The 24,233-nt window shown below is 40.5% G+C and overlaps 2 protein-coding genes across 5 annotated transcripts; one reads left to right on the forward strand and one right to left on the reverse strand.

Moving 5' to 3' along the window:
* The first annotated feature begins 492 nt into the window (after positions 1 to 492).
* phka2 (phosphorylase kinase, alpha 2 (liver)) lies at positions 493 to 16,761 on the forward strand. Of its 4 annotated transcripts, none has more exons than XM_061034754.1 (33): positions 493 to 768; positions 885 to 977; positions 2,691 to 2,849; positions 3,119 to 3,166; positions 3,877 to 4,045; positions 4,321 to 4,403; positions 4,737 to 4,817; positions 4,930 to 5,028; positions 5,114 to 5,260; positions 5,409 to 5,462; positions 5,586 to 5,708; positions 5,835 to 5,930; positions 6,550 to 6,657; positions 6,979 to 7,057; positions 7,523 to 7,657; positions 7,740 to 7,849; positions 7,972 to 8,116; positions 8,280 to 8,358; positions 8,449 to 8,600; positions 8,695 to 8,865; positions 9,407 to 9,516; positions 9,611 to 9,747; positions 9,836 to 9,998; positions 10,758 to 10,837; positions 10,927 to 11,005; positions 11,091 to 11,220; positions 11,320 to 11,421; positions 12,047 to 12,165; positions 12,397 to 12,420; positions 12,770 to 12,823; positions 14,445 to 14,678; positions 14,771 to 14,971; positions 15,235 to 16,761. In XM_061034754.1, the coding sequence occupies exons 2-33, from the start codon at positions 900 to 902 to the stop codon at positions 15,406 to 15,408; spliced, it is 3,723 nt and encodes a 1,240-aa protein (XP_060890737.1). In that variant the 5' UTR covers positions 493 to 768; positions 885 to 899; the 3' UTR covers positions 15,409 to 16,761. The 4 variants fall into 4 exon arrangements, with proteins under 4 accessions (XP_060890737.1, XP_060890728.1, XP_060890754.1 ...); XM_061034745.1 differs by having other exon boundaries at positions 888 to 977; XM_061034771.1 differs by lacking the exon at positions 12,770 to 12,823 and having other exon boundaries at positions 493 to 977.
* Positions 16,755 to 23,612, reverse strand: si:dkey-163f14.6 (uncharacterized). Its single transcript, XM_061034781.1, has 10 exons — positions 23,085 to 23,612; positions 22,838 to 23,011; positions 22,433 to 22,597; positions 20,392 to 21,648; positions 19,706 to 19,858; positions 18,687 to 18,809; positions 18,467 to 18,595; positions 17,724 to 17,936; positions 17,529 to 17,648; positions 16,755 to 17,068 (listed from the first exon to the last, which is right to left on the reverse strand). The coding sequence occupies exons 1-10, from the start codon at positions 23,143 to 23,145 to the stop codon at positions 16,914 to 16,916; spliced, it is 2,550 nt and encodes an 849-aa protein (XP_060890764.1). The 5' UTR covers positions 23,146 to 23,612; the 3' UTR covers positions 16,755 to 16,913.
* Positions 23,613 to 24,233: the final 621 nt, after the last annotated feature.

Consider the following 24,233-nt stretch of genomic DNA (forward strand, 5'->3'; position numbering starts at 1 on the left):
AAAAAAATAAAAATGAAAATAATAAAGTCATAATAATGAGATAAAAAGTCAAAATTATGAGACTTTATTATTTTCATTTTTATTTTTTTTTACTGGCGGAAATGGGCTTCCATAGATTCATATCTTGAATTACGTTTTTTAGTTTTTATTTAAAGAAGTATTTTTAATATGTATAATTTCTAAAAGTTAAACAAAGCACCAAAAAAGTTTATAAAATACGTGAAGTTCTTTGCATATAAGCCAGCAACTGATTTATTGTGCTTTGGTAAAGTATGTAAAGCGACCAGCAACTTGAGTCTTGAAATAAATAAAGCATAATAGGTACGATATTTGTTTTCTTAAATGCAGTATGGAAAATGTATAAAGGGGCATAAATGAGTCATTACAAGTAAATCGGAAGCCTAGCAAAGGGAAGATATAAAGGTCGTTTGGCGCACCCTGCCGTCCGATAATCAAACAACAGGACTATTATATGTGTTTTTTTTGTTTTTTTCAGAACGGATGGACACTTACGTAAATAGATACCCCTCACGCGGATCTCTGCAGGTGATACCTCATGTGTTGACACCTGTAAGGTCTGACTTTAAACATGTCGTCGTTAGACCGGAACATCTGGCTGTGTGTGGGTGAAATGACGCTGTGAGTGCAACGTAACGTCAAAAACATCCGGATGTTATTCGACTAGCCAGCTTTAGCAGAGCTGCAGCCTGTGCAGAAGGTGTCAGTTCAGATCTGTGCTGCAGGACTTACAGGATGGATCCCTGCATAGTAAAGCTACCTCTGCGATTTAGTCGATGTGTATCCTAGTCATATTTAAGAAAAGGAAGACAGCGTTCCGTGCTGTGTACTTGTTAAGAAACAAACTTGTTGTGTTGTGTGTCAAGCAGTAATCAGTGAGGATGAGGAGCCGCAGTAACTCAGGAGTGAGGCTGGATGGATATGCCCGGCTGGTTCAGGAGACGATCCTGAGCCACCAGGTGAGTCTAGAGTCCACACACACACACACACACAGCAGGATACAGGAGAAAATGTCATGTTATAACAAGTGAACGATACTTTCATGTGCATATATTTAAAATGACATGTTCAAAAGTACTTATTATGCAGCATGGCCCATTTCAGAATAATGTGTATGATATGATTTAACTTGATCCTGATATTGATCTATCAGTAAGCCTAATAATAATAATTTATCCTTTATTAATCCCACGAGGGGGAATTCAGTAATATAGTATAATGTTACATGTAGTAAAGGTGTGGCTAATATGTTACAGTTTATCAATGGCTAGTTTATTGTATAATGAAACATCACCATTGATTACACTTTATAAGATATGTTACTCAAGAAAAAAAAACACGCTTACTACATGGTGTTTGGTCAGAAGGGTCTAAAGTCTATGAGCCAAGTATTTGGTGAATTAGCTCCTCTTTCAGCCAAACTCTGTTGACTTGGATTTTACCAAGAATCATTTGTTTTCCCCTTGCAGTGGTCAATGTTTATTAACTTTGGGATTTAACGGATCAGAAGAATAATTGCATTCTTCCAAAAAAAAGTGTGTTAATAACTTTTTAAGAATGTGGACTAATGAAGCCACAGACTATCCTGCCGCAAGCAAAAACTACTTGATTGAGAAAATATATTGAGCAAAAGTAAAGAACCCGAATCTGCAACTGTTCACTAAAACGTTCATAGATTTTTGGTGCAGAAACATTTTCAATATTTTCTACAGAAATTTAGTGGAGAAGAAGTTTAACGTTACATAAAATGGAAACAAGTAAAATGTAAGTTTCTCAAAGAGCACTTGTAGTCAGTTTCGTTTTTAGAAAGTATCTTTCTAACATGTAAAAATTGCAGATGTTTACCGGCCTGTAGAGCTTCATGTTCAACCAGACTGAACTGAACAGAAATAAACAAGTTGTGAGCAAAGTTCATCCCCTGAAAAAGGCGCAGGGCAGGCTAACTCTGTGCCCCCTTTATCTATTAACACTTGAGTTCACATTGAGGCACACTCATCAGCTGTCTACGTTTAAAGCTGTGACCCAGGGAGTTGACAGATGATTGAAACTGTGCCAACATTCTTACAAAGCCTTTACGTGCAAGAGTATATGCTTAGTGTGTGTGTGTGTGTGTGTGTGTGTGTGTGTGGGGGGGGGGGGGGGGGGGGGGTAACAGAAATTATGATGATTGATATTATAAATACACCAGCCTTTCTTAAAATAAAACCAACCTTCACTGACAGAGACATTTGAAGTACTGCAAGACATTTTAACTCATTATGACATCGATTGATTTAATCAAGCAACTATTTTGTAGTTAATTTTGATGCATGTATAGCTGCTCCACAGGGTCTGTGTTGGGGGGAGGGGGATTTTCAACACACTGCCAAAATAGCCTTTCATTAAATACAAGTTTTAAGTCGTATGTATGTTTAAAAATAATGATAATCTTGATTCTTAATGAATGAATTAAGTAAGTAGAATTCATGGAAAAAGATTAGGATAGCAAGAGGACATCCAACAGCATACTTTGCTGAATTAAGTAAGCTTATATAACCTATAAACAATTAATTTAATGTCAGACCTCCTCTTGTCTGAATAACAGAAGCTAGTCAGTGAAAATATGTTCAAGAGGTTCGACTGTAAATCAAACAACAATTGAGCCCTGCTGTATGTGTCTGTATTTGTTTCAGAACCCAGTGACAGGACTTCTGCCCGCCAGCACACAGAAGAAGGACGCCTGGGTGAGGGATAATGTGTACAGTGTCCTGGCCGTGTGGGGGCTGGGCATGGCCTACCGCAAGAACGCAGACCGCGATGAAGACAAGGCCAAGGCCTACGAACTGGAGCAGGTGTGTTTTTCACAGAGAGAGGGTTAATGTGTACACACAGGGACTATTTGCTTTACGTGTTATTGTGGGTACAGTTAGCTTTTGATTTGGGTCACATCACATTGTCATGAGATGAGATAACACTTTTGCATTTGCATTTTATCAATGTATGTCATATTTTTCCATATACAGCGTTTTATTAGGTGTTATTCAGAATACATTAGCAGATTAAAAACATCTCTCTCAGCTGTTGTTGATGATTGACTGATGACGATGTTGTTTTCTTGCAGAGTGTGGTGAAACTGATGCAGGGACTGCTGCAATGTATGATGAGACAGGTAAGACACAACCGTCATCTTATAAAGTGTTAACACGTCCGTTTTTGTTACACATATGAACTATACAACAATGCGCCTGTTTTTGAGAAACCACACGATGGTTATTTGCGTAATTTACCAGCCTGTGTGATGCATACTTGCTTCTCATGTCTCTGTTGATAGTCTGCATAGGCATGTTAAGCTCAGGGAACGTTCAGTAGGCAGGTTGTAAAAACAAACGTACTGTATGTGAGTCAAAGAGATCGTTAAAGCGTGACTGCTGTAACAGAGTGGGATGTTATTGCTTTTAACTTCCACCTGTGAGTGAAGATGAAGATGCCACATCCACAGCAGTGTTAAAATCCTGCAGTGCTCAGGGAGGATTCATCCTCTGCCGCTGTGATACATACCATCATCAGAAACCTTAAAGAAATGACTCCTGAGACCCTCTGCGATGTGAAGGAGACAGTGATGATGTTTTCTTATCATCTGTGCAGGAAGATCAATGTTTACCATGTCCACATTTCACCCTGAAAAGGGTTCATGTATTTGAGAAGGAAACTGTGTTTTGCTCAAATTAATAAAAAGAAGCATTAAAGGTGAAGACGCTGCCCATGTCACTGCACAATCTTAAATTAACATCTGCGTTGGGACACTTTGCGCATCATCTCCCTTCTCCCGAATACTTTTGTATTTTGTGTATGCTCATTTGCATGTTTGTGTATCTTCAGGTGGACAAAGTGGAGAAGTTCAAACACACCCAGAGTACAAAGGATTGCTTGCATGCTAAATATGATACTCCCACCTGTGCCACTGTTGTTGGAGACGACCAGTGGGGTCATCTCCAGGTGGACGCCACATCCATCTACCTGCTGATGCTGGCACAGATGACAGCCTCAGGTACACACGTGATCCAGAGTGGTCTATATATTTTATGAACTACTATGCTACTTTTATCATCATTTTTATGATTTTGTGTGTCCCTAAAGTAACAGACTCAAGAATTTGTTTTCATGTTATTTTACATAAATTCTGTTGATAGTATCTAGACAACCCGTGTAGTTATTGATTTGACCATTTCTGGAGACCTGTATCAGAAAGAGGAGCAGTGCCCCTTGCTTTGTTACATTCCCTTCTGTCAAGCAGATCCTTGAGTGTGTTCTGTTATCACACAGGTCTTCGTATCATCTCTAACCTGGATGAGGTGGCTTTTATCCAGAACTTGGTCTTCTACATCGAGGCGGCCTACAAAGTAGCGGTGAGTGACATTTTCAGAGCTTAAGGAGTTCAAGAGTTATTGTGTGTGTATTCTGTGTTGCATCACCTTTTGTTTCTAAGGTTGAGTTTCAGATCATTGTCGTTTACCAAATTAAACAGCCGTTGCTTTTCATATAGTGGTTTACAAACTTTGTTTCGGTTCATGGGTCTTTTGACTAAAGTAGAAAAACCTTTGAGTTCTGGACCAGTAATCCCAGCTTCCACCTGAGTAAAGTACCTCTTTTCTTTCATAAAGGAGAAGTAGTGAAAAGGCGGTTTCTTAAAGGCTGTACATTTTGGTAATGAATGATGTCATCATTTTTCCACCCTATAGGATTACGGGATGTGGGAGCGAGGTGACAAGACCAACCAAGGTATCCCTGAGCTCAATGGCAGCTCTATAGGAATTGCTAAGGTAAAGAAGCCAGAGATTCTTTTTATTTGTATTTATTATGTACTAAACCCTGAGTAAGTAAGTGGGGTTTAAATGTTATTAGTGCATGAATGTGAGGTTGATTTGGTTACAGGCAGCGCTGGAAGCCATCGATGAGCTTGATCTTTTTGGTGCCCATGGGGGCCCGAAGTCAGTCATCCATGTTCAACCTGATGAAGTTGAACACTGTCAGGTACTGTTGGCGTTATCTCCATCCACCTCAGCATCGTCTCCGCTCTTCATTCTTCCTCTGACACGTCTGTGTGCTTCTCCCGCAGTCCATCCTGTGCTCCATGCTGCCGAGAGCTTCAACTTCAAAGGAGATAGACGCTGGTCTTCTGTCTGTTATATCCTTTCCTGCTTTCGCTGTTGAGGATGCTGAACTGGTGGCTATCACTAAGTCAGAAATCATAAGTAAACTGCAGGTACAGTCTGAGCACACAAATCAATTGTTGTGAATGAATCTGAAGGGAAACACCACACAGTGTAATTGATATGGATGCTTTTCCCTTTTCATACATGCATCCAATCACTCTGCATAAAAAAATGTCCACTTTTTTGGTGTCATTTAAGGGTCGCTATGGCTGCTGCCGCTTCATCAGGGATGGATATCGCTGTCCTAAAGAGGTAGGATTTTCATTATTCTTATTGTGGGCATTTGGGCAGTGTTAAATTTCCCCTATGAACAAGATCATTTTGTGTTGTATAGTTTGAGCTTGAGAGTTCTGCTGTCTTTCCTTGTCTCATTAGGACCCGTCCCGGCTGCACTACGATCCTGCTGAGCTGAAGCTGTTTGAAAACATTGAGTGTGAGTGGCCTGTGTTCTGGACCTATCTCATCCTTGATGGTATCTTTTCTGGAGATCAAGTGCAGGTAATAAAAAAACAATCACTATGTTGCATATGTGGTTACTAACTTCTGAGCACAGTATAGGAGCCAGTCTTAGAAGAAGGGTAATGCAGCTGTAATGTTGAACAAACGTCTGTGTGCTCTTTACAGGTGCAGGAGTACCGTGAGGCGCTGGAGGGCATTTTGATCAGAGGGAAAAACGGCATCAAACTTCTGCCTGAACTTTATTCTGTACCGCATGACAAGGTATCCCACGTCCATCTGAAAAGGAAAAAAAAATCCACATTTTCTCTCATCTCAATCTTGTTACATGTTTCTCTTTTCTACCATGCTAACAGCAAGTCAAAGGGTTAAAATTAGTCCCAAATGTTTTTGTATAAATACTTGAAAAATAAATTGTATTCCCATCAGCCTTTGCTTCATTTAATGTTTGTGCTAACCAGTGCATGTCAGAATGAGAACACCCTAATATAAACTCAACATTCAACTGAACTTGCATTATCACTGTTAGCATGTTAGCATCCTGACGCTAGCTCTCAGTTCCAAGCACAGCTCAGCTGGTGTGCAGCCTTATTAAGTCTTTTATTTCCATTTCCCCTCTCATGTATCTGATCTTTTGTCTCGTTTTGTTGTTTTAAATATATATTTAATCTTTTTGTTTCCAGCCTGTATTATTTATTTATTTTCTACATACTGATAGCATAAAACAACCTGCATCTTTCAGCTCTTTACTTTCCTGTTTGACTGACGATATTCTTTGACAGCAGTAATACAGTAGTATGTGTGAAGTGCTTATTACATCTGGATCGCTGTACCTTTGTATCGTATAAAACATTAGATTGAGAACATGTTTTTGTCTTTCCAGGTGGAGGAGGAGTACAGCAATCCTCACTCAGTGGACAGAGTGGCCATGGGGCAGCTGCCACACATGTGGGGACAGTCGCTCTACATTTTGGGATGCCTTTTAGCAGAGGTAGTCTCCGGGCTGTTGTTCGAGCACCAATAGAAAATGTGTAACTGGACAGCTATTTTTTTACCTCTTTATATGCCACAAATCAGGAACAAGTAACATTGATTTGCTAATGGAATGCTAAGTGAATTGTAGAATTGATTTTAGTTTGTGTAAAAATAAACACTGCTTCCTTTGATATGTCTGCGGTAGACAATGACACACAGACATACGTATATATATATATATATTTATATATAACGTGTTTTTGTAAGCAATACAATTACCATGAAGCATTACCATTACCTTAATTAAGTCTCTTGGTGCCACTTTTTTCCTTAAAAGGGTTTTTTAGCACCAGGGGAGATCGATCCTCTCAACAGGAGATTCTCTACAAACTTCAAGCCAGATGTTGTGGTGCAAGGTTAGTGATCATTTTACTAGTTTCATGAAACATGACCCCCGAAGTTGCATTGAATTCCAGAAAACCTGATATTCAATAATAACTGCCAGGAAGACCCTGGATAAGACCCCTGGGAGGCTGTAAGGGCTTTTATACTATGGAAACAACACTTTGGTGTATGGGTGTTCCCTGTTAGTAAATCTTTACCACTTATGGGGAAAAAATGTAAAATCTTGTTTGAGTGTTGCATTTTATACCTTGCTCCTCTTGGTGCTAAAACAACAAGACTGATCCTCTATTAAGGAGCTGTTTATATATACCTTACTCATGTGTGACCCTGTGTTGTCAGACTTCCATCAGCCACAGCTTTACTTTAACTCAGATTGGCTTTTGGACATCAAGAATGTAAAAGACTTCATTTCTAACATGTTCGGTGTGTTGTTTATTGTACAGATTTTCTTCCTTTTCTTTTTCTCTGTGTGTCAGTTTGTGTTCTCGCAGAGTCCGAAGAGATCCAGGAGTTATTAAGTGATCATGGGATCAATGTGCAGACGATGTCGGAGGTTCTGCCAATCAGGGTCATGCCTGCCCGCATCCTGAGCCATGTCTACGTCAGACTGGGTAAACAGGGTCTACGCACTAGTTCCTTATGTCAACAGGTTGGGTTTAACCAACAAGACTAACTTCTGATGTGATTGTCCAGGTAACTGCAAGAAACTGAATTTGAGTGGGAGGCCGTACAGACACATCAGAGTTCTGGGAACGTCCAAGTTCTACGAGATCCGAAATCGCTTTTATATATTCATACCACAGGTAAAACTTACTGCGAGGATCATAATCAAGATGAAGAAGAAAGGAAGAATTCATTAATAATTACTTTGATTGATTATTTCTTTTCTGTCCCTCTTTTCTCCTTCTCTGTGCTCACTGTCCAGTTTCTGGATCAGCATCATTTCTACCTGGCTCTGGACAATCAGATGATTGTAGAGATGTTACGGACAGAGCTGGCCTATCTCTCTTCCTGCTGGAGGATGACAGGACGACCCACACTCACTTTCCCCATCACCCGCAGCATGCTGGGTAAAGCTCTGGAGTTTTGATGACAGAAACCTTCTGGTGTTTGACCTCAAGTAGCATTTTATTTTATATCCCAACAGCTTGCAGAAATCTCATCCATACTCCATGTTGACCTTTTGTCTAATAATGTTTCAGAGAACACAACTTATTTACTCTTTTTGTCTAGATGAAGACGGAGATGCTATTGATCCATGTATTTTAGCAACCCTCAGAAAACTTCAAGATGGATATTTTGCCGGAGCGAGGTCTGTTTTCTCCTCTTACATGATACAAATGCAGTGAAGAGACACTTCCAAAGCATGATGTAATTTTATGTTGTTTAAATGTACCTACAGGGTGCAGATGTCAGACCTCTCCAGTTTCAAGACGACTTCTTTCCACACTCGCCTCAGCTTCCTGGATGAAGGGACTGATGACAGCCTCCTGGAGGATGAGGAGGATGATGATGATGAATATGGAGAGGAATATAGCAAATACGGGCCCTCAGGTATTCATCATTGAATGATGTTTTTGTCCTGTTTGTAATGTGTGATTAAGTGAGTGAAACTGAGAGTAATGGAGCTCATTTTTTTCAACTGCAGAGGGCTCAAAAGACGTGTTCGACCAGTACCTCACCCAGCTCCTACACAGCACCACCATAAAGTGCCATCTACCTCCCATCCAGAGGGGGCAGCACCACGTCTTCAGTGCTGAACACACAACCAGAGACATCCTATCTTTTATGGCCCAGGTCAAGGGCATAAACATACCCAGTGAGCTATTTCAAACAACATGATCTAGTCTGTTCACTCTTGAACCAGTGCTTCTTTTCATAGTGTTGACTATTATTAAGTTCATGTAAAGATAACGTTTTAAAGTAGAAATGATGCAGCTTAGAGATATGGCTGAGTTTGTGTTATAATGCAGTCCAACACAACTCAATGGAGAACTCAATCTCACCAGATTTCTCAGCGTATCTGAGTTTTTAAATCTGAAGTTGCAACATCCCTATACTTGCAACTGTTGTGACATGTTATGGCAATGATCGAACTGCTAGATTTGTAACCAAATGTAAAACCTCTCATTCTTCTTGTTCTTTCACATCTGGTGCTGAGAAGTTAAAGCCCATTGTGTTGGTCAACTACAAAGTATAGAAAATACATCAGCAGGGTATAAAAAGGACAATTCAAATCATGTTTAACCATTTAAGCCCATGCCAAAATGAATAAGAAGATTCTGTAAGAGATTGTTATGTGATTTGGTAATATTTTGTTTTAATTTGTGTGTGTGTGTGTGTGTGTGTGTGTTGTTCAGAGTCTTCCATGTATCTACCTGTGACTCCTGTTAAGAGCAAACACCGCAGGTCTCTTAATCTTCTTGGGGTTCCTCATTATCAGCAGAGCTCAAATGTAAAGCAGCACAAGGTAGGTACACAGATCCTTCCAAGCAGCCGGTTTTCTTCTGACTTCAGTATTATTCTGAAGCACAGTTGTCTAAAACACAGACTTCCCTCACAAGCCCCACAGTGCTGCTGATCTGCACCTGCCTCGAGACTCTCAGGGCAACACAGACTTCGTAGCGTTGGTGAGGCAGCTGAAGGAGTGTCCGACTCTGCAGGACCAGGCCGACATACTCTACATCCTTTACATAATGAAGTACGGAAAAATAAAAAAAACTTCTCACACACAGCTGATTTTAAGTGATTTTATAATGACCTGTCCTGTGTCTTCTTCTGTTCACCAGAGGAGCTGATTGGCTGGTGGAGTTGTCAGGTCCCGGGCAGGGCGGGGTCAGCGTACGTTCTCTGCTGGAGGAGCTGTATGTAGAAGCTGGAGCCTCAAAAGAGTGGGGTCTCATTCGATACATCTCTGGAATACTACGCAAGAGAGTGGAGGTCCTCGCTGAGGTCAGTAAGAAGACTTCCTTAAATGTAACCCTAATAAAAAAAAAGCTTGTTGCCAACCAGTCTGAGATGATCACAAAAACAGATAGTCTCAAAATATCACGTATCTTAATGAAGAAAGACTCTAAAACCATCTTTTGGCCATTAGAAGAACTTCATCATTACCCAGCTATTTTAGCATCCACAGAAATATACAGATGTTAGAAAAAAAATCTCCTACTAAGCTTTGTACATGGCTTATAAAAATAAATACTCCACAATTATACCTGTTTATATGCTGATGTGCAGAATACGATTATCTCTCTCCTTAATTCATTCAATCACCTGATTTAAAAAATCGGCCTTGCAAATTTGTACGTTTCCAATTCCATGATGGCATCCAGGTTTTCAGAAGAAGCAAAGAACTCTGGGGTGTTTTTTTTGCCCATGTATCTCTATCATGACCTTGAATACTGATGGATACAAAGACAACCTCGTTCCACATTAACTGTAAAAAAGTCCAAAGATTTTTGCAAAACGTTGAATAATATCCACATCCGCTTATTCAACATAACTTATTTGGAAAACACTACATGTGGATAAGGGCTCGATTTATCATTTCAAATCTAAATATTTATTTTACGAACACTTTAGATAGTGATATCTGCTTAATCACTGACCTCGTCGTGACTTACGAGAAGGTGAAGACAGTGACCTCGACAGAATCGACAAATAATGAGATTTCAATCATTTGAATTCTATCCTATTCGATGCTTTCCTCAGGCCTGCACAGATCTGATCTCCCATCACAAGCAGCTGACTGTAGGTCTTCCTCCTGAGCCCAGAGAAAGAGTCATCACAGTGTAAGTCAAAGTTATTGTCAACAAAAACAGATTTCTTTTGTAGGATTTATTGAATTATCAAGCTTTTCCTCCTCACTGTTTCTCCTCAGTCCTCTTCCTCCTGAGGAGTTAAACAGTCTCATCTATGAAGCCAGCGGTCAGGACATCAGTATAGCTGTGCTCACTCAGGTAAATCTTCCATTGCTGGCCAGCTTTAGGACACTTTCAGACACTTGTCTTCCAGCTGTGAACTGTGTGTGTGTTTGTAATTCAGGAAATCATGGTCTATCTAGCCATGTATGTGCGCTCCCAGCCGGCTCTGTTTGGGGACATGCTGCGGCTTAGGATCGGACTCATCATGCAAGTGATGGCCACTGAGCTGGCTCGCAGCCTGCACTGCTCGGGTAGGGAAAGCAAACAAGCTTATACACACACACACACTGCTGTAGATAAAAATAAATGATCATCAGAATTACAAGTCAAACATTCTGTGACTTTTGCAGGGGAGGAGGCCTCTGAGAGCTTGATGAGCCTGAGTCCTTCTGGCATGAAAAACCTGCTGCATCACATCCTCAGCGGCAAAGAGTTTGGGGTGGAGAGGAGCAGTGAGTTTTTTTAAAATCTTTTATTCTTCGTTTGTTCTTGTCTTCACAGTGCATGTCTATGCTCAATCAAAGTATCCTTTGTTTGGAGAGAGGAGAAATGAAAAAAAGAATCAATAAGGCATTTTGAATTGAACATAATAAAACTCTGACTTTACCTAAACCCACACGTCAATGCTTTCATTTATCACGGGAAATATCTCCATCTACTTGTTGGGTTCTCACTAAATCTTGAACGGATATTCAGGCTTTCAGGACAATGTATTTTGAGTCTAGTGATCTTTTAACTTTTCCATCAGCAAGCCATGTATTTGGTTGTCTAAAACTTTTAACATGTTTAACAAAATATCTCCAAAAATATTCAAACATTCACTGCAGCCTTCATTTCTATTTTATGTTTAGGTCAGCATACCTTTGTAATTCAGTAGATGTTGGCAAAGTTATGACTCTGTCTGGGAAAACGATATCCCCACTCATAGTCCTACTTCTGTCTGCTTGCCTGGTTTATTTTCCAATAAGGTCAAATGCATTTGTGGTTCAGAAAATCAGAGATGATGGCACTGCAACCATAAATTGAATACAAGATGTTTGACTTGTTTATTTGATTTATTCTGCCTGTGTTCGTCAGTGCGTCCAATCCAGTCAACAGCCACTAGTCCTGCCATCTCCATCCATGAACTGGGCCACACGGGAGCAACCAAGAATGAACGATCAGGAATACACAAGCTGAAGAGTGAGATAAAACAGGTCTGTCTGTCTGTCTGTCTGTCTGTCTGTCTGTCTATCTGTCTGTCTGTCTGTCTGTCTGTCTGTCTGTCTGTCTGTCTGTCTGTCTGTCTGTCTATCTGTCTGTCTGTCTGTCTGTCTGTCTGTCTGTCTGTCTGTCTGTCTGTCTGTCTGTCTGTCTGTCTATCTATCTATCTATCTTTTATAATGTATCTTTAACCAATAATAACAGTGTTCTTGTTTTGGTTGCAGCTGGATGGCTCTCGGCCTCTCAGTGTGGGTTGAGTTTGATAATATCGAGCATGTTATTATTCCTAACGTCAGTCTAATCAATCAAACTGCCAACTTTTCATTAACCGGTCGCCGCCTCTTAATGTTTTATCATGAGCCACGCTGCCCTCTACTGATGGTAGACTCTCATTGCTCATTGTTATCTCTATGACTCACCTCATGACAGCAGTTCAACAAGGATCAACATTGTTCGTTTTGTCCAGGGATCATTCATGTTGTTTGTAAAGACTGGACATCGTACAGATGAAACATCTCCGGGAACATTATGAACTGTGCTATGAAGAACCATTTGAACCATCTCAAACTGTTCTCTGTCATTCATCCTCATATGTAGATCTTCAGTGGCGGCCTTTCCCTGAATAGCACAGTCACCTCTCCTCGCTCCACGGTAAACCATTTCACTTCATCTGCTTCAAATTAACCTTGGTTTGTCCTCCTGGGGTTTGCCGTAGCTAGAAAGATTGAATGTGCTCAGCAGACTCTCCATAAACCATTCAGATGTCATTATTTCTGTAGAAGCTAAACGATTGCATGTTTTCAGCACAAATGAAGGACAAAGCTGGTGTTTGTTAGTCTTATTGCTGTCATAAAATATTTTAAGAGAAATCAAACCAATGTTGAATCCATCTCATTAACATTGAAACCTGTGTAACCAAAACCTGATATGGACTGTGCCCGTGCCATAGAAATCCAGTGTCAGAGAAGCAGACAGACAAAGACAATACTACTGTGACATTTTCTTCTATTGCAGTACGTATGAGTGGTTTAGTTTATTCTTTAAAAAACTACATTTTTCAGGAGATCCACGTCTTCTGTTGCTCGTTTCTCTGCTTCTGTTTCCTGTTTGAGTTTCTGGTGGATTTTGTAGAACTGAACTTGAACAGAATATGTAGCCATTAAAGGCAAATTTACAAATATGTGCTATTTAAATTAAATTCAGCTGACCCGTTGACTCACTATGGGAGCAATGTCAGTGTTATAACTGATTTATGTGTACAAGAAGAACGAGTCATGAAGGCATAAGCTATATCAGGCTGAAGTTAAACATGCAACACAGAAATTTGTTTTTTTGAGTAATTTTTTCCAACACTTAATCACACAGAAGCACCAGCTTTGTCCTGCACTACAAGTGTCTTGTTTACCAAGTGTGGTACAGCATGCTGTTATTGTGCATGAGTAATTACATGTACTGGTAACTATAGGTGAGTGTTAAAACGGTCATTTCAGTGAAAGAGAAAGAGAGAGATGAGAGCTGTGCTAGATATCTATATCATCTGTCTATATATTACATGTTTCTGTTATGGTATTGACAAAGCTTACATTTGTTTCTCCTGTCAGTTACCTGAGTCTCGTGAAAAAGGATCTGTTTACCTTAGCGGTTTTAGATCTAATGATCTAATATAATACCTGAGGGGACATACCTTATCCTTTTAGACCTAGGTCAGTTAATCAGTCTCTTTAAAGGGAACTTGCTTTTTTTTTTGTGGGCGGCTGTGGCTCAGGTGGTAGAGGTGGTTCGTCTCTCAACTGAGTAGTCAGAAGACTAGAAAAGGGCTATACAAGCTCAAGTCCATTTACCATTTACACAGAAAAGTGTTCTTACAGGTCCAGTTTGGGGTCTTATCCGTGCATAAAGCTAAAGTGATCGGTTGTCACTGATGGCACAATGGTGAAGTCTGAAGAAAAGTCTGCTGAGAGTCGAGATTTATTACAGGAACCACATTTTGAAAAAGAAGAAGAATTATTGTAATTTAAAAGAAGATATTTCTAGTTGCTCTGAATCAACTTTACCAATGATACGTTCTTTATATTTTTGTGATACGTTCCAGGAGGGGAGGGTAGAGTAAGCTGAACAGAGTCATATTGAAGAGAGCTTTCCTGTAGAGCACAGACAAGTGTACAGTTTACATTAAGGAACACATTTAATTCACATGAAGGTAAGGTTGAAAAAAGGAAAAGTGTTCCACTCAATGGGTTTGAACTGTATCTTTTGGTTTCCCCCATCACAGCGTTGCAGCAGCCCCTCCACGCCCAGTGGGATCCTGTCCCCCGTCGGAACTGGTCCAGGTGACGGACAGCTTCACTGGGAGGAGAGGCAGGGCCAGTGGCTGAGGAGACGCAGGCTGGACGGGGCCATCAACAGAGTACCAGTGGGCTTCTACCAGAAGGTCTGGACCATCCTGCAGAAGTGCCACGGCCTGTCCCTTGACGGATATGTTCTGCCTTCTTCTACCACACGAGAGGTAGCATCGTGCAGAAACTGCAGCTTGATTTCCAATTTGTGTGTGTGTTTTTTTTGTTTTTTGGGTTTCTGAATTCTGTGTTTTCTGTGTAGATGACAGCAGGAGAGATCAAGTTTGCGGTGCAGGTGGAGTCAGTCCTGAACCATGTCCCTCAACCAGAGTACCGGCAGTTGCTGGTGGAGACTATAATGGTTCTCGGTCTCGTGGCTGATGTGGATGTTGAAAGTATCGGAGGAATTATTCATGTGGACCGCATCCTGCATTTGGCCAATGACTTGTTCCTCAATGACCAGGTACTACATCTTATACATTTTTCGGGGGCGCTGGTTAAGCTCAGTCAGTAGGGCAGGCGCTGCATGTACAGAGGCTGGAGTCCTGCTTGTATTGACCACAAGTTTCACTCCCAGCCTCTGCCCTTTAATACAGGTCTACCCCACTCTCTCCTCCCCACATTCCCTGTCTCTCTCAGCTGTCAAAAATCAAAAGAGATACATGTTTGTTTGAGAGGATGTCTGTGTCACCAGAGCTCACTCTCTTCTACCTGTTTTCTCTCTAGAAATCACACAGTGCCAGTGATTATTTCCTTGAGAAGGATCCTGCGACGGGAATCTGCAACTTTTTCTACGATAGCGCCCCCAGTGGCAGCTATGGTACTATGACCTATCTCTCCAAGGCGTCGATCACTTATGTCCAGGACTTCCTGCCATGTTCCAGCTGCTTGATGCAGTGAGAACACCTTCAATAGACGTTTTTTTTTTCTCATGAAGGGCAAAGAGAGCACAGCTCCTTAAAAATGTTCTCTTAGGGTTCAAACCGCTCCAAAAAACTCTGTAGCGCTAATATACTGATAGACAACCATAGCCAGGCAGCTGTTTAGAAACTACTACATGAGCATTTATTTTTCTTTAAGAGTCTGGGTATATTTTTACTTGAACATGCTGCTTATTGTACGTTTCCAGGTGACCTACTGACATGCATTTCATGTAACTTATTATAACTATAAGAAGATCTCTGTGCTGTGATGTTGTGTGTGAGAATATTTAATCAACAGACGAGTCTGGTTAATGTTATGTTTTAAGAATTTACTAAGCCTGGATGATATCAGTTAACATTTTTATAATTGAATTACTGCATTCAGAGCAGTTCATTGTACTTTTATTTGAATTTTTTAATCGGATAATTTATTGTTCTATGAGGCTGACAGAAATATGTGGGGAAAATAATACATTTTAAAACCAATTTGAGATCTTAATTAACTTTATTTATATACATATATATTTATCTACAAATGTTGAATTTGTACATATGAATTGACAAAACGTTTCATCTGATAGCTCCCAGGTTTTCTATAATTCAGAACTCATACTTACTTTTTGTTGCGTTGTATTAAAATTAACCTGTTTGGGAACATGATCCAGATTTTTCTTTGTGTATATTCTATGTGTTTGAATAATTAATCCATCCGTCTGTGGTTGAATGCTATACCAAGGTTTTTCCTACTGATAAGCATGCACCTCAATATATTGAAGGTTATATTATTAATGTGGAGTGAAGATAACTTATTTGGGATTTCTTTCCCTTGGGATTGATTTCAGCATTAATACTGTGACATAGTTGGTAAATATACTGATACAGTGATTATATGTACAGTGTTTGCATGGTTTATGTGTTGAGAATGAAGTGACGAGATGTTTGTAAAGTACCACAGAGGGTGGCAGTATGTTGCAGAGGGTCTTTGTTAGTGTGTCATACAGTAAACTTGACTGGACGTGTTTATAAGACAAGCGACAGAAAAAAAAGGAAGTTTAAATCAATTGTATCTTTGTGCTTTTGTTTTGAAGTATATATAATGTCAATATATTTAATAATATAATTAAATCATTAACTCTTTGATGTCTGATTCATTAAACTAACAAAATAATTAAGATATTAAAATATATTTTCTTTTTTTAACAGTATATCATGTTGGTCCCTGTTCTATTTTCTAAAACTTGTTTTATTTTGATAACACAGCTGAACCTCATATGCAACATAGAAATATGATTTTAATACATTTTTCTCATATAATAAAATGTTTGGATGATGATGTGTCATCTGTCTGATTACTAATCTAGGCACCTGCTCTGATTGGCCAGATTCCTACCAACACACAACAGTATATCAGAATATCAGAGCTCTACTTGTTGCTCTATGGGTGGGACTAAATATTGTTTATAATTTGAGGTGGTTTCCTGCTCAGCCAGCAGTGTTCGCTGTTGTCCTCAGCAGACATTTCTTCCAGCTGAAGGGGGAGAGGCGATGGGAGGCTGGACAGGCACATTTATAGCCACCTTTTTGGTTCACACACAGGTGGGAGCACCCTCCGTTCTTCCGATTGCACTCGTTAACGTCTAAGGGAGAGGAAGGAAAAGACAGGTTTTAGAACGGGGCTTAGTATACAACATTATAGAAACCATTTTATTTAGGAAAAGGAGAAGCCTAACCTTTAATAATTTTCACTTTTTAAAATCTCTGTTAGCATTAAACAGCTAAAGACTTTGGCCTACATTAAATTAACGCCTCCAGCCCCAGAATCCATTGATTTAAAAAAAAAAAACATTTTTAATAGTTAACTTCTACAATGTATAAGTTAAATGCTCCTTAGAGCTGCAGTGTGTGTGGCCTGAGGTAATCCAAATTAATGACATTTAAAAAAAAGATAAAATAACAAACCTTAGTTTCAAGAAAAGCTTACTGCCATTGTTTCTTTACTAAAATATTACACATACTTAACACCATGTGTGTATGTGTATAACATGCATTGTCTGTGTCTGTGTATGTGTGTATGTGTGTGTTTATAACCCCACTGACCCTTACAGCGTCGCCCGTCTCCCTGCAGTGTGTATCCTCTGGGGCAGATGCAGTTGTACGAGCCTGGCACGTTGACACACTGCCACCCACACCTGTCCTCCTCCAGGCACTCGTTGATATCTGTGTGTGGACACAACAAAGGAAGCTCAGACTTTTTGACAGAACTGAAGGATTCTTCTTTATCTTCACGCTTACCTTCACACTCCTCCCTAAGAACTAGTGTTGTTGTATTCGCAGGTGTTGTTGTCTGTTGGCTCTTGTAGCCAGGCGGACACTCGGGGATGCAGCTGCGTCCGTTTCTGTCTAAGATGAGTCCATATGGGCAGGAGCATCGGTATGATCCAGGCGTGTTGAGGCACTGCTCCATACATGGTCCCAGACCCTGATTAACAGCACACTCGTCTATATCTATATAAGAACAAGCAATGAGGAAAGAAGGCGATAACAGGCTTGAGTTTCCACCTTTTCTGTTTTATTCATTATTCCCGTGTAGTATTGTATATTGTATTGTCACATAATTAAAGGGGCAAAGGAACTGAGAAGAAGTCGAATGTTTTTTGAGTGTTAGAAATACTCTGTGCTATTTTTTAAGTTACAGAAATGTAACGCAATTATATGTTTTGAACCAGAACAACACGAAAGAAGTAAAATGTCTAACAATAAATGGAATAAAATTGCCCAGAATTATTTTTACTCCCAACCTCATGGAAACCTCGAAGTGGCATTTAATGAAAAGACTAGGGGTTAGCAATGAGATTAGGATTCATCATCTCGGAAACATGAAGGTGTTTACCAACTTTGGAACATCTGTCCATCAAGCAGATGTTTGGATATTTCAGACGGATGAAAATGTAGAATGATATAACCATCCTTGCTTCTAGCATGGCGTAAAGGAGCATTGCACGGCTCACAGTGTTGTTAAGTGAGTGTCCTCAAACCTTTGCAGAGTCTGTCTGCAGTCTGGAGGACGTATCCTACAGGACACTGACAGTGGAAACTTCCGGGAGTGTTCACACAGCCGAACGCACAGCCAGTGACAGCTGCAGGAAGCAGGCACTCATCCACATCTGGAAAGACAGGAAGTGAGGTAGTAAAACACTTTGTTGACTGATGCTAATGACATAAACAGACAAACGCATGAACACATGCAACACACACCTGTGCAGGAGATTTGGTCAGGAGCTGCGTGATAACCGTCATCACAGCTGCACTTGAAGGAACCAAATGTGTTGTTGCATCTCTGCTGACACTGGTGTTGCTGCTCCATGCACTCATCAACATCTACACACACACACACACACACACACACACACACACCAAAACAATGTCATCAATCTGACAGAAACACACAATCCAGGCTGCAAAGAGATGAAAGAAAAGAGCAGCAGATGAAAGGTGGTTGGCTCCCCTGTCGCTCTGAATCAAGCAGGAATCTGAAGCCTCATTGATGTGTCTCCATGTTTGCTCTCTGTTTGGGCCTTTTAATGAGCAAACCAGAGCGCAGACGTTTTCTTCCGACGTCCTGTTCTTCAGAGACAGGAAAGAAGGATGTGCAGGGAGGACTCAGCAAGCTTGTATATCAGCTTTACCCTCGGTTAATAGAGAAAAGCTATTCATCTAATCTTTTCTCCATATTTTCTGACACATCTCTACGTTTAGAAACCACAAATCTGGGTTCAGTAGAAATAACATCTTTTGAACTAAGAACCAAAAGAGACGCAACATTTCTGAACAGACTGGAATCCTTCAAGTCTTCTTTATTGAAGTGTAATTTTCAGGCTAAAACTAACCTGTAATCAGTCAAACCACTATTGCCTGAACAGGACGATCGCTCAGAGTACACACTGATGATAATAACACAGTTTTAAAAAAAATGTATGTACACCATCCACTGATGCCTCTAAAAAATAATAGGTTGTGTGTGAGCAGCCACGTGTAACCTGTGAAAATATACCCGAAGATGCAGCCATAGATTTCACAGCTCACTTCTGCTCGTCAGTGAGTCGTGGAACATCAAACACATAAAACACACGTGAAGCAGTGTGTCCCTGTTGTGCTGTAACACGCCTCAGTGCTGCTGTGTTGTTATTAGGAAGAGAGCAGGGGGTCCACAGAGGATTCAGGGGGAATGTAGCAGTCTGTGGGGAAAGAACTAAAAAAAAAATCAGTGTGCTCACCTCGACATGTTCGCCCGTCATCCAGCAGAGTGAATCCAGGTCTGCAGTGACACTCAGTTCTGGTCTGGGTCTGTTTGGAGCTCTGGTTGTACAGCTGGGAGTGAGAGCACAGCTGGGAACAGCCTCCATTATTAACTGAACATGGTGTCAACTCTGGAGACAAACAGCAACAATCGATCAGTTCAGGGGAAACAACATGCATAAAGGTTGTTTCAAATACGACAAGTCTACAAGAGAACTAACATTTAAATATGCTGACTTTCAGAGTGTTTTAGCTGATTGGAAAGAGGTTTGACACATTAGATGCTGCTTTTTTTAAAATCAGCACAACTGCAGAGACTGAGTCTCATCAAGAGGTGAGATCATTTTTCATGTTCAAAATCATATTTTGCACATTGTGATGATCTGTATCGCAGACATACTGATGTCACTAAATCAAAAACACACAAGACACTTGATTAAAACTGATGTATCTCTGGTATAATGTTAAAGCCTCAAAAAAGCTTCTGGAAGTAAAAGAAAAAATAAAGACACGATAAAAAATAAGATAAGTAAGCTGCAATCGCTAATAACACAAGTAAAATCTTCAAAATGAATCCCAGTAGGAATGAAGTATGTTATCGGCTGCAGCCTTTTCAGATTAAATTAGGCATCAATAATGTTTATCAAGCAGCAACATCACCAACCCAGACAAACAGGTGTGATTCCGCTCCACCTGCCCTGATGACAGTAGCTGTGTACGTCTCCATGAGCCAGGGTAAAACCAGGATAACAAGCATACTGGATGTAGTGTCTGTACTCTCTGGGACCTGGATTCTCCACATTACGGAAGTAGAAGGTACCATGAGCAGGTACAGGTGGGTACGGGCAGACAGGTCGTCTGATTCGGTTCAGTACAGGCAGAGGTGGTTTGGAGGTAGCAGTCGGCATAAGGTTGTTGTATTCAGTCCAGTTAGATCTTTGCTCAGTGGTTGTGGAGGTGTTTGATGGTTGTGTCTTCATTTTGGACTGGGTGGAGCTGAGGGTTGTGGAAGTTTGGGTAGAAAAGGAGGAAACTGTGTCTGATTTGGAGAGCGCTGATAAAGCAGAGGATGACGTGGAGGCAGAACTACTAGAAACTAAAATAGTAGTAAGAGTAATAGTTGAAGTCTCTGTGAGGACTTTGTCATCTGGAGATCCAGACTGGGATAAAAGCGGATACTCAGAGCTGGTTTCAGTCTGTTGGTCTTCAGTTTGCAAAGTGTCTGTTACTACTTCAAAGGGAGAAAAAAGATCCAAGTCGATGCCATGATCACCATATGAGAGGGGGTTTTCTCTGCCAGGCCCAGGAAGAGCAGATTGTGTGTGGTTAAGATATGGAGTTGGGGAGAACGCCACAACTGGGAGCATATTCTTTAAATGAGTATTTGTGAAAGCAGTTATGGCTGGTGTCTGAACTGTTGAAAATGATGGTGAAGTAGATACTGACTGTTCTGTTACAGCCACTAATGATAGCTCCGATGAGACAGTAGTAGAGAGATATGATTTGGAGGCAAACAATTGAGTTATTTTGTCTAACTTTTCCGCTTTTTCCTTGAATTTTTTTTCCTCTGAGATATCTCCCTTAATTTCAGTTCCTGGTCCTTCTACTTCGTTCGTCACCTGAAGTTCAACCTCATGATGAGTCGTCTGAAATCCATCTTTGAATTTTAAGTTCTGAAGCAGATTTTGCTCCTGCACTTGGACTTTTGAATGAGCCAGTTGAACCCTCTGATTGTTGGACACTGATGGCATGTGAGGCAATTGGCCAATATTGAGGTTTGCTTCTTTAGAGGCAGTATTAGCCATAGTGTTGTAGTGTGATTGTTGCTGCGTCTTCAGAACTACAGCAGCCTGAAGAATCTGGTGTTGGATGTTTGGCTTTCGTATATTAACACCTAAAACCGAGCTCATCATGTCGGACTCTAACGAGGAGAAAAGGGAAAAAGTTTAGGGCAAAGCAAGGCGAGTCTTTTTGTAAATTAAAACCTTTAAACATGTTTAAAGATAATTCTAGTTTGAGTATGTTTAAATGCTTTGCCTATATACTGCTGTTTGACAGAAAAAAAAGTATAGGACTGTTAAAACAACTGCAACATTATCTAATTTAAAAGGAATACTTTGGCATTTTTACACTTATTCAATTCATTGTGAGAGTTAGATAAGATGATCCTTTCCAATTTTACATTAACAAAGGAATGTTGCTGCAAGAAGCAGACATTTAGCTTAGCTTAGCTTAGCACAAAGGGATAGAAATCCGGCGGCACCGTTAGCTTATAAGCTCTATAGTTGCAAAACTGCGCTAGAAAATGATTCTAAGGCTTACACTAATTAGAGCATATTTTTTAATTCTTCAAGATTGAAATAAAGATTGCATGAATTTAATACAAAACCCAAAGTAGAAAAAAACACAATATAAACTCTTTTTTACTCCATGTGACAAAAGTAGAAACCAGGAAGTCACTGCTACCTGTCCAGAACCAGCCCATCCATCACTAGTCAAACATTTTCCACCCCTTATTTTGAACTTGAGGTTTGTAAATGGATTTTTTGGCTTTTGCAACAAAGACAAAGCTTATACTTTCCTGTTTTTATGCTAAGCTAAGTAGCAGCTAGCTCCACATTTAAGAGTGTCGTAAAGAAAACAATGACTGTATTTTCTTAAATGTCAAACTTATGCATGAATAGGTGAGATTTTTTCTTTTGCACCTCTGCAGACAGGCTTTGTACTGTTCCAGATGTGGCCCTTGCAGTACAACGTTGGAGGTCCGTGTAGTCGAAAGCCACTATCGCAGCTGAACACAGCCCATGAGCGGTCCTCATTCATGCTGCTCGTGCCATGGCTGAGCGGCCCTGGGTCGGAACAACCAGATCCTGAAGGAGGGGGAGAATATCATGGGAAGTGACAACAGGTTTAGGTTTGACCAGGGACTTTTGTGTTCTTTGATCATTTCCTATCAAGTATGAGATATTCTTTGATAAAAGCCAAATAAAAAAACACTTCAACTAAAGTCAAGAAAAAAAGGAACGTAATCCTCCAAGTGCATCTATCAACAAAAAGCAGGAATCCTAATAAAAGTTTTACAGAACATGCTCAGGAAGGAATCTCCTCACCAACACATACTGGAGTTTCCCGCGACCAGTGCCCAGACACACAGCTGTTGGTTTGGTATCCATGGAGCTTGTATCCAGGGCGACAGCGGAAGATCACCAGCAGCCCACCGTATCGGAAAAACGTCTGTCCGTTTTCCAGGTGTTTAAAACCACTGCATCCCTCAGCTCCACACACTGCAGACAGTTTCTCAATAAATGCCTTCTCTTACAGTAACAAACAGGTAGAGACATAAACATGAAGAAGTACCTGGAGTGTAGACACAGAGCAGAGCAAACAATGGGACCAGGAGCCTCTTCTGATCCTCCATCTGAATGTGTGTCCAGGATGAGACTTTGGTCTACCTAGTTGAAATTGTTTCAAGGGTTTAAAGGGAAGGAGTGGGAGGGCTTAAGAGAAGTACTTGGAGAGTGAAAGTGGGAAGCATACAAGAGGTTGAAGATTGAGGGGAGGAGAAACCTCGTCCGGGATTTCTGCAGGGTAAAGTACTGAAAGGAAGGAAGAGGGAAGGAAAGACGGAAAAGGGGGATAAGATGGAGCTTATGCAAAACACTCTGACAGATGGATGTGTCAGTGTCAGGAGAGAATTGTTTTTACCATGCTTTAAAGCAAGCCTTTGTCAAAAATGAGAGCAGCTTCCAGGGAGCTTTGCATTAAAACAATGACTGAAAAATTATTCTCGCCACCTCTCCTATTGTCTCTTACCCTCCACTTCTGCAGCTGCACTGTTCATGCAGGTTTAAAATGTGTGTGTGTGTGTGTGTGTGTGTGTGTGTGCAGCAAATTAACACCAACGGTAAAACCTGAACCCATCATTTACTTTTGCAGACAGGATGCCTGAGCCTGTTTAACTGCTCTCACACTTTGGTAGTTATGCGGCAGGATGCCAGAGTGATGAAGCGTCAGCTCACACACAGTGAATCATCAGACACAAATACACAAAATACAACAATACATTTTAAAAAGGCATTTTGTTCTTTTATACATCAGTAAGTGTAAAACTACAGTTTTGATATACAGGTAATAGAAATGCTTCACATTGGTTCTCTTGCTGTATCTGTTGCGCACTATGGTTCTCACTAGTCTGCGTCTGTACATCTGCACCTAAAACATGTAGCAGCCCCAGCTCCTACTTCAGATTTTTTCTTTGCTTTTTTTTTGTTTTGTTCTTAGTGATTTTACAGTGTATACTCATGCCCCACGATATAAAGAGTATCATTGGACTCATCTTCTCTCCCTCTCCCTCTCTATGTGTAAATCTTCATGTACCACTTGAGTTAATAACCATACATCCTCCTGGGAGCTCCTGAGCTTCCTTGTCTTGTAGGTTGCTCTGGATTGTGGATGTGCACGGCGTGCTGCTCAGCCTGACGTCTATTCCATCATTATAAACATTAA

This window comes from Labrus mixtus, chromosome 1, assembly GCF_963584025.1.
Source record: "Labrus mixtus chromosome 1, fLabMix1.1, whole genome shotgun sequence".
Lineage (NCBI taxonomy): Eukaryota > Metazoa > Chordata > Actinopteri > Labriformes > Labridae > Labrus > Labrus mixtus.